Below are 9,549 nucleotides of genomic sequence, written 5' to 3'. Positions count from 1 at the left end.
TGGGACTGGGTGGGACAGTGGGTCAGACACTGTCCTTTCCCCAACCCCTCCCTCTGGGACTGGGTGGGACAGTGGGTCAGACACTATCCTTTCCCCCTCTCCTCCCTCTGGGACTGGGTGGGACAGTGGGTCAGACAGTGTCCTTCCTTCCTTCCCCCATCCACTGTTGTGGGTGGGGTCTGGAATAGGACTGGAACAAGGAATGTTCATCAACAAGAAAACCGACCCATCTCCCGCACTTCCGCCCTCACCCCTTCTCTTCCCTCCCGCAACAGCGATAGGTTTCCTCTTATCCTCACCTACCATCCCATCAGCATCCACATCCAGTGGATCATCAGACGCCATTTCCGCCACCTCCAGAAAGATGCCACCACCAGACACATATTCCCCTCCCCTCCCTTGTCCGCTTTCCGCAGGGACCGTTCCCTCTGGGACACCCTGGTCCACACTTCCTTCACCCCCAACACCTCCCCACAGCCCCACGGCACCTTCCCCTGTAACCGGCGAAGGTGCAACACCTGCCCATTTACCTCCTCCCTCCCCAGTATCCAAGGGCCCAAACATACCTTCCAGGTGAAGCAACACTTCACCTGCACTTCCCAGAATCTGGTCTACTGCATTCGCTGCTCACAATGTGGTCTCCTCTACATTGGGGAAACAAAGCATAGACTTGGCGATCGCTTCGTAGAGCATCTACGTTCTGCTCGCAAAAAAAGACCCTGAACTACCTGTTGCCTGCCACTTTAACGCACCACCCTGCTCCCCAGCCAACATCTCTGTCTCTGGCTCGCTACAGTGTTCCAGCGAAGCCCAACACAAGCTGGAAGAACAACACCTCATTTTCCACTTGGGGACCCTACAGCCCTCCGGACTCAATATTGAGTTCAATAATTTTAGGGCCTAAACTCTCCCATGTCCCAGCCCCCTACCCCACACACCAGGTCCTGTTACCACACAGCCTGCCATTACACACCCCCTGTTGTTAGTCACTAACAGTCCCCATTAACAACTATTCACCCTCCCAGCCTGATCATTAGCAACTCCTTTGTCTGTCCATCTGTCTTTCTCTCTCTTTGGGCTCTGTCCTATCATTCGTTTTCCCAGCCACCATCAGTTATGAGGAAGGGTCACCGGACCCGAAACGTTAACTCTGTTTTCTCCTTCACAGATGCTGCCAGACCTGCTGAGCTTTTCCAGCAACTTTGTTTTCGTACTTGCCCCAATGTGACAGGCTCAGTCACTGGTACCTTTATTGACCTGGGGCCCCAAACTCTTGAAATTCCCTTCCTCACTCACTCGCCTCCTTTAAGACAGTGTAGCCTTTGACCCAGCAACTGACTTGGCCCTCATGAGGCAGCTTTGCTGTTGATGTCCCACGCACCCTTACCCCCATTGGCAAGATACCTTGCCCCCTCTTGGGAGCAACTATGGCCTGCAGTACTGAGAAGGGCAGGAGATTGGGAAGTGACTGCATCTCAGTCTGCCTGTCAGAGAGAAAGAGGATGGGGAGAGAAACAGGAAGTTGCACAAGTTGCTCAGGGGAAGATAAACCCACTTCTTGTCAACCACTTCCCAAAAATAGAAGCTGCAGGCACCATTGGTGATCAACCATCTGCGGGAAGCTGCAGTGCAGTTTCGGAGCCTATTGCGAGGAGGTGCACCGACTCTCTCGGGTGGGAGCTGGGAAGCTCAGCTCGCCTCGCTACACCTGCAGTTGCACGATCCCTCCAGCAGCCCATAGGAGGCGATCGGGAGACAGCTAGTCGGTAAGTCTTCGCACGGCGCCACTTACAAACCCTGAAAGCTATTCGGGTCGTTAGCAGGGACTCATAGTGAGCAGTAACAGCCGGAGAAGGCAAGGCACAGTCCGGGGACGCTGGAGCTGTGGTGAAAGGAGACCCCAGTGTAGAGGGCGACCACTCCAAAGGTCCAGGTGAGATTTGTAAAAATAAAAGGGGAGAACTCAATGCATCTCCTTTCACTGTCCTCAGGAACTCTCAAAGACTTCCCTGCAGCCAGCCAAATGGGTCCTTTTTTTTGTTTGCTTTTGTTTTGATGTTGCAATTAACACGGCGCACAGCAAGATCCCACAAACCTGCGGAGGCTTCCGGAGACGTCCGGTTGCTGGGCCATGATTACTTAGATCCAGCATTTGGGAGTTTAAATATATATATATATATTTCACAAATATACTTTATTCATCAAACAAAATCTTTGCATACAAACGCAGTTCGGTTCTGTGCAGTTGCATATCAAGGAAACAAACAAAATATTGGAGTTTGACTCGATCCAAAATTACTTTGGGCAAAAAAAAAGTGGCACCTCGGACGAGGCAGTACTCCCCCAGTCCACCATTGGGAGCATGAGAGATTTTGTACAACATATATATGTATATTTCACATATAGTTCACTGTCCAAAATGAAAATCGCAGGCGTGAGATTCGAACCTTTGACCACAAAGGGCCAGACGCAAGAGTGTTTTGTCAACTGACCTGCAGTCAGGTTATCACCCTGACCTCTTGCCTGTTGCAACAATGTCAGTGTCTGTCTGACTCTTGAGTTTGGAGTCCAACTGGATCTCTGAGCCCAAACCCCTCCAAGTCTGAGCAGGTCAGGATACAGGGCATATTGGAAGGGTTTGTGGTAAAATGGATCTGTCGCGGGTTCTCCAGTGCCGTTGAATCAGAAGGGGACAAGCAGCTGCCCAATGTGTTCGACTTGGGAGGACGGGTTCCATAGACTCAATGGGGTTTTAAAGATTGAGCGGGTGGGGACTGAGATGTTCAACACAAAAGTAAGAAATTGATTGGGCGGTTGTGGAGAAACCTGTTCACCTGGTGGGGTTTGGGTGGGGGGCAGTCAAGAAAGAGGAGCACATCTTGATATTAGAGTTAGGCCTTTTAGGAACTTAGGAGTTGGGAGCGGGAGTAGGAAGTTCAGCCTTTCGAGCCCACTCAGCTATTTAATATGATCCTGGTTGATCTTATCCTGGTCTCAACTCCACTTTCAGCCTGCTCCCCATGGTCCTCTATCCCACTTTTCATCAGAAACATATCTGTTGGTTTCTGAATCTGTCGAAAGATTCTGCCTCTACTGCACTCTGGGTCAGTGAGTTCCACAGATTCACAACCCTCTTGAGAGAAGTAGTTTCCCCTCGTGAACAAAAACAGAAGTTTCTGGAAAAGCTCAGCATCCGTGAAGAAAATAAAAAATCAGAGTTAACGTTTCGGGTCCGGTTCTGAGGAAGGGGCGCCGAACCCAAAACGTTAACTCTGATTTTTTTTTCTTCACAGATGCTACCTGACCTGCTGAGCTTTTCCAGCAACTTCTGTTTCTGTTCCTGATTTACAGCATCCGCAGTTCTTTCGGTCTTTATTTAGTTTCTCCTCATCTCAGATTTGAACGTAGCTCCTTTCACTGTATACCTATGGCCTCTTGTTCAAGGCTGTCCCAAAAGGAGGAACATCAGTTCAACCTTATCAATCCCTTTTAGCGCTTTATATATTGTGCCTCAATCAGCTCTCCCCTCATTCTTCTGAGTGTGCGAGTACGAGCCCAAGCTATTCAACACCTCATGGTACGACAGCCCCTTCATCCCTGGAATCAACCTGGAGAACTTCCTCTGAACTACCTGCAGTACACCACATCCTTCCTCAAGTAAAGAGATCAAAACTGGACACAATACAGCAGGTGTGGTCTCACCAACGCCTTTTGTAATTGTAACAACACTTCCTTACTTTTATTATCCAGTCCTTTTGCAACAAATGTCAACATTCTATTTGCCTTCCTGATTATATTGCTGCACCCACATACCTATTTTCTGTAATTCATGCACAAGGACACCCTCTGCATTGACATATTTTGAATCTGCTTCCCATTTAATCAAGAAATTGTCCTTTTTTCTCCAGCCAAAATGTATAATCTTGCACTTAGACCGGTACAGCACAGAAGCAGACGCATCAGTCCAACTCGTCCAAGCTGACCAGATATCCTAAATTAATCTAGTCCCATTTGCCAGCATTTGGCCCATATCTCTCTAAACCATTCCCATTCATATACTTATCCAGAGGTCTTTTAAATGTTGCAATTATACCAGCCTCCACCACTTCCTCTGACAGCTCATTCCATACGCGCACCACCCTCTGCGTGAAAAAGTTGCCCCTAAGATCCCTTTTAAACCTTTCCCCTCTCACCTTAAACCTATGACCTCTAGTTTTGGACTCACTACCCTGGAGAAAAGACCTTGCCTATTCACCCTATCCATGCCCCTCTTGATTTTATAAACCTCTATAAGGTCACCCGTCAGCCTCCAACGCTCCAGTGAAAATAGCCCCAGGCTATTCACCCTCTCCCTATAGCTCAAACATTCCAACCCTGGCAATATCTCTGTAAGTCTTTTCTCAACCCTTTCAAGTTTCACAACATCTATCTTGTAGCAGGGAGATCAGAATCGAACACGGTATTCCAAAAGTGGCCTAACCAATGTCCTGTACAGCTGCAACATGACCTCCCAACTCTTGTACTCAGTGCCCTGACAACTGGAGGCAAGCGTACCAAATGCCGCCTTCACTATCCTATCAACCTGCGACTTTCACCTTCAAGTACTGTGAACCTGCGCTCCAAGGTCTCTTTGTTTGGCAACACTCCCCAGGACTTACCATTAAGTATGTAAGTCCTGCTCTGATTTGCCTTTCCAAAATGCAGACCTCACATTTATCTAAATTAAACTCGATCTGATCAAAGTACTGTTGTACTCTGAGGGAACCTTTGTTGGCCATTCCACCTCCAACTTTGGTGTCATCTGCTAATTTACTAACAATATCCTCCTACGTTCACATCCATATCATTTAATGAGACTCCATCTGCCAGATTCTGGCCCATTATCAATATCCATTTATCTTTATCTCCTCATCACAGCCTGCTTTCCTGCCTATTAGTTGGTGGTGAGAGAGAGAGAGAGCTGATAGTATAAGTCAGCGACAGGCTGATTGTGAGCCAGAGAAGACCATTAATCGTCTTCAGCCTGCTCCATAAGCCAATCAGATCAGGGCACATCTTTAGACTGTGGGAGGAAGCCCACACAGACACAGGAAGAACATGCAAAACTCCACGTAGATAGTTGCCTAAAGGTGGGATTGAGCCCAGATCCCTGGTGCTGTAAGGCAGCAGTGTTAACCACTGTGCCACAGCGCAGCTCCTCCTTGACATGTTCAAAACTCTTAAAGGGCTGGTGCAGTGAGGTTGACTCCTCCCTTCCCAACCTTGGCTGGAGAGTTAAGATCGAGGGGGTTATAAACTCAGGATTGGAAGTTGGCCATTTGGTACTGAGATGAGGAGAACTTTTTTTCACTTGACTGTTTTGCGAATTCTCTGTCCCAGCTACTGTTCCACCACTGGGTATCTTCATGGCCCAGACCAGTAGGTTTTTCCTCAGGTGAGGAATCAAGGCACTGGAGGACAGGGTGAAAGGTCGAGTGGAACCAGAAGATCAGCCATGGTTTTATTGAGTGTCAGAGCAGGTTCAGTGGGCTGAATACCCTGCCGTTGCTCCTACTTATAATCAAGCGTTAAAGATACTTCCTCTTCAACTTGTTCAGAAATGTTATTACGCAACTCCAGAGCAGGAGGGACTTGAATCTGGGGCCGGGAGGGCCTCTTGTAACTTATCTTAAATGTCCATTTCATGAAGTCTTAACTAACACCGAGAACGCTGGAGAAACTCAGCAGATCTGTCTGCACCTGTGGAGAGAGAGAAAAACAGTTAACATTTTGAGCCTGGTTTGACTTCTCCACAACAGACTCTTCTGCAGAAGTTGTGCTGACCCGAAACGTTATTGCTGCAGAAAGGCAGAGACCCCTCCCACCCCGGTTATAATCTCTTCCAACCTCTTCCGTCAGGCAGAAGATACAAGAGCTTAAACACACGTCTCAACAGGTTCAAGAATAGCTTCTTCTTCGCTGTTACTGCATTGCTGAATGGACCTCTCTAATTTCAAATCTAATGCTGGTCTTGCTTTTGTGCACTCTCCTTGCTGCTGCCTCACTCTGTTCAATCACCCAATGATCTTTGTATGGTATGATCTGCCTGTACTGCACACAAATCAAAACTTTTCACTGTACTTAGGTAAGCACGACAATAATAAATCGAATTACGCTTCTGTTTCTCTCTCCAACAGATGCAGCCAGACCTGCTGCGTTTCTCCAGCCTTCTTTGCTTTTGTTTCAGAGCTCCAGCGTGCGGGGGTGTATTTCTGTAGCCTTTATTGACTCAGTAACTCTTTCTTCTGCCTTCTACCTCTTTGATCCTCAACTGTCCCTATTCTGGCTCCCCCCACTTTCCCACTTGTTATTCTACCTCTGGAGCAGGCAGGCGGGACTTGTTGAGTTTGGGATTATGGTTAGCGTAGGCTGGTTGGACCGAAAGGTCTGTTTCCATGCTGCGTGACGGGGAGGTGCCGGTGTTGGACTGGGGCTGGACAAGGTCAGGAATCACACGACACCAGGTTATAGTCCAACAGGTTTATTTGAAATCACAGGCTTTCGGGTAAAGGAGTAGCGCTCAGAAAGCTTGTGATTTGAAATAAACCTGTTGGACTATAACATCCAGGAGCAAATCACTGCAAATGCTGGAATCTGTACTGAAAAACACAAAGTCTAGAGATCACAGAGGGGTCAGGAAGCATCGTGGAGAGAGACCAAGCTAACGCCTCGAGTCTCGATGCCTCTTTGTCAGATGATAAGAGTCGAAACATTGGCTCGCTGTCTCTCTCCACAGATGGTGCCCAACCTGTGGTGATCTCCAACAATGTTTGTGATTGCCTTCAGGACTGTGACCCGCCGTTGTACGATTCGGCGCTGTGTGGTTTCAGTTCGGGCCTTGTTGTTTGTCACGCGCGCCCGAGTACAGTGAAAAGTTCGGTTTTGCGAGGGCGGCAGGTAACCGAGCAAGATTCGATGACTCTCGTCACCCTCCTTTCTCTTTGAAGGTACGCCTGAAGGAGACGATGGAAAGCAGGCGGCTCGAGACCGGCCCCGATAGCAAGCTCCTACACTTGACAGCCAAGGTGCGGCTGGCCAACAGGATGCTGCGGGGCAAGGGCCTGCGCAAGGCGATGCCCGGCCGCACGCAGGGCTGGGCGCGGGCCGACGGGCAACGCCAGACCCCGGGCAAGAAGAGGGCAGGGCCGGTGGCTCCAGGACGCAAGCCCCAGGGCCGGAGGCAGATGAGGCATTGCTCAGGCTGGTGGTGGTGGAGGTCCCTGGACACGGAGAGCAGAGCCATCTACCTGCTGTACCTGCTGTGCCTGGCCGTGGGGCTGCAGGTCTACAACGCCTACGAGAACCTGGACGACCAGCTCTTGGCATACGACGTGGAGCAGCTGGAGAAAACCCTGCACCGGGACCTGGTGGGCCAGACGCTGGCTATCAACCGGCTCTGCAGACTGCTGAGGGATTACCTTGCCACTTACGTCCACCCCCAGGCGCCCCTGTTCCTCTCCATCCACGGCCCGGCCGGTGTGGGCAAGAGCCACGTAGCCAGGCTGATCGCCAAACACTTCAGCTTCCAGCTGGGGCCCGGCCTGGTGCTACAGCACTCGGTCAAGTACCAGCGGATCCTGACCAGCAGCCCCGGGGTCCCCGGGCTGGCCGCCCAGGTCTCGGAGGTCCTCTCCCGGGCTCTGGGCGCCCAGCGCGTGCCGGTGCTGCTCTTCGACGAGATGGAGTTGGCATCGCCGGGCCTGCTGAGCCTGCTGGGCAGCTTGCTGGGCTCGAACCGCACTGCCGGCACCGTCTACATCGCAGTCAGCCGCTTGGGCCAGGAGCGCATCGTGCAGTCCTTCCGCTCCTGGCCCGGCGGCGCTCACCGCCGCTTCCGCAGGCTCGACAGGGAGTTGCAGGAGCTCATCGGCCGCCTCCACCCGGTCTGGCGGCTTCGGCCTCACATCATCCCCCTCGGCCCCCTGGACTGGGCCCACGTGGTGAGCTGCTTCGAGCGGCTGATGGACCGCGAGGGCCTGTACCCGCAGCGGCACCGCGCCGAAGCCCTGGCCGACAAGCTCAGGTACTACCGGGCCAGCCAGCGAATGTACGCCCAGCAGGGTTGCAAACAGGCCCCGGCTATGGTCAGGCACCTGGCCCAGGAGGCAGAGCTGGGGCGTCTCAGGAAGGGAGTGAGCCCCTGGCACCAACCACAGAAGGGGCTGGATGCACCGGAGGTGCTTCCCACACTCAACCGTTCGTCAGTGCACTCCTGACAGCCCCCCACCAGCAACTGGAGGGCAGGCCTCATTGTGCATGTCGCTGTTCCTCTCACCTCCTTAGTCTCACTGCATGGTCATCGCCAGCTGGTCTCCAAGCTCAGACGCTAATAAATATCGCCAGCCCAACACTCTCCCACTGTCTCACGCACACACTTACTCACTCTCACACTCTCACACACACTTACTCACTCACACTCACTCACACACACTTACACACATTTACTCACACACACACACTCTCACACACTTACTCACTCACAAACACTTACTAACTCACTCACACACACACACTTACTCACACAATCTCACACACACTTACTCACTCACACTCACTCACTCACACTTACACACACACTCTCACACACACTCACTCACACACACTCACTCACGCACACACACACATTTACTCACTCACATGCACACTCATGCGCACACACTCACGCACACTTACGCACTCACATGCACGCACACACACATTGTCACTCACGTGCACACTCACACACACATTTACTCACTCACATGCGCATACACACACACACGCAAACACTCTCACACACACACACACACACACACACACACTTACTCACATGCAGCACACACACTTACTCACACGCACACACACACACAATTACTCATACGCGCATTCACACATGCACATGCACACACTTACTCACTCACGCGCACACTCATACAGACGGATGCATGCCCACTCAGATTTACTTGTAGAGTCAAACAGTACAGAAACAGACCCTTCGGCCCAACCAATCCATGCTGACCATATTCCCAAACTAAACTAGTCTCACCCATCTACTCCTGGCCCATATCCCTCCAAACCTTTCCTATTCATTCCTCTATAAATATCTCTTAAATGTTGTAAGAATTACCCACATCCACCACACAAGCAGCCTTCTACACAGCCAAACACATACTCTCACACGCATGCACACACACATGCACACACACACGCGCACACACGTGCACACACACACATTCATGCATGCACACACGTGCTCACACTCACACATGTGCACATGCGTGCGCGCACAGACATGCACACACGCACACACACACAGATACACGCACACGAACACACGCACTCAAACACATGCTTACTCAGATGCACTGAAAGATGTCTGTGAACACACATGTACACATGCACATGCATGCATGCACAGACACATCTTCATACACACATGGATATACTCACAAACACTCATTGTCTCCCAGTGCAAGAGGGGCATAGGACAGTGTCTGACCCACTGTCCCACCCAGTCCCAGAGGGAGGGGG

The 9,549-nt window shown here is 51.0% G+C and overlaps 1 protein-coding gene across 2 annotated transcripts in view; it reads left to right on the top strand.

The window, feature by feature from the left end:
• The first annotated feature begins 1,611 nt into the window (after window positions 1-1,611).
• Window positions 1,612-9,549, top strand: part of LOC109935961 (torsin-4A-like) — an 8,370-nt gene continuing 432 nt past the window's right edge. Inside the window, exons 1-2 of one of the 2 annotated variants that reach the window (XM_048616543.1) lie at window positions 1,612-1,766; window positions 6,987-9,549. The exon at window positions 6,987-9,549 is cut by the window's right edge and continues 432 nt beyond it. In XM_048616543.1, the coding sequence (XP_048472500.1) occupies window positions 7,005-8,255 (1,251 nt within the window). In that variant the 5' untranslated portion in view covers window positions 1,612-1,766; window positions 6,987-7,004 and the 3' untranslated portion in view covers window positions 8,256-9,549. Of the gene's footprint in view, window positions 1,767-1,801; window positions 1,934-6,986 lie in introns of those variants that run through there. The other variant, XM_020534578.2, reaches the window with a different exon arrangement.

Source organism: Rhincodon typus, chromosome 35 (genome assembly GCF_021869965.1).
Source record: "Rhincodon typus isolate 14 chromosome 35, sRhiTyp1.1, whole genome shotgun sequence".
Taxonomy (NCBI): domain Eukaryota; kingdom Metazoa; phylum Chordata; class Chondrichthyes; order Orectolobiformes; family Rhincodontidae; genus Rhincodon; species Rhincodon typus.
The sequence above is the reverse complement of the archived record's forward strand: the minus strand, read 5'-3'. Positions and strand labels throughout refer to the sequence as shown.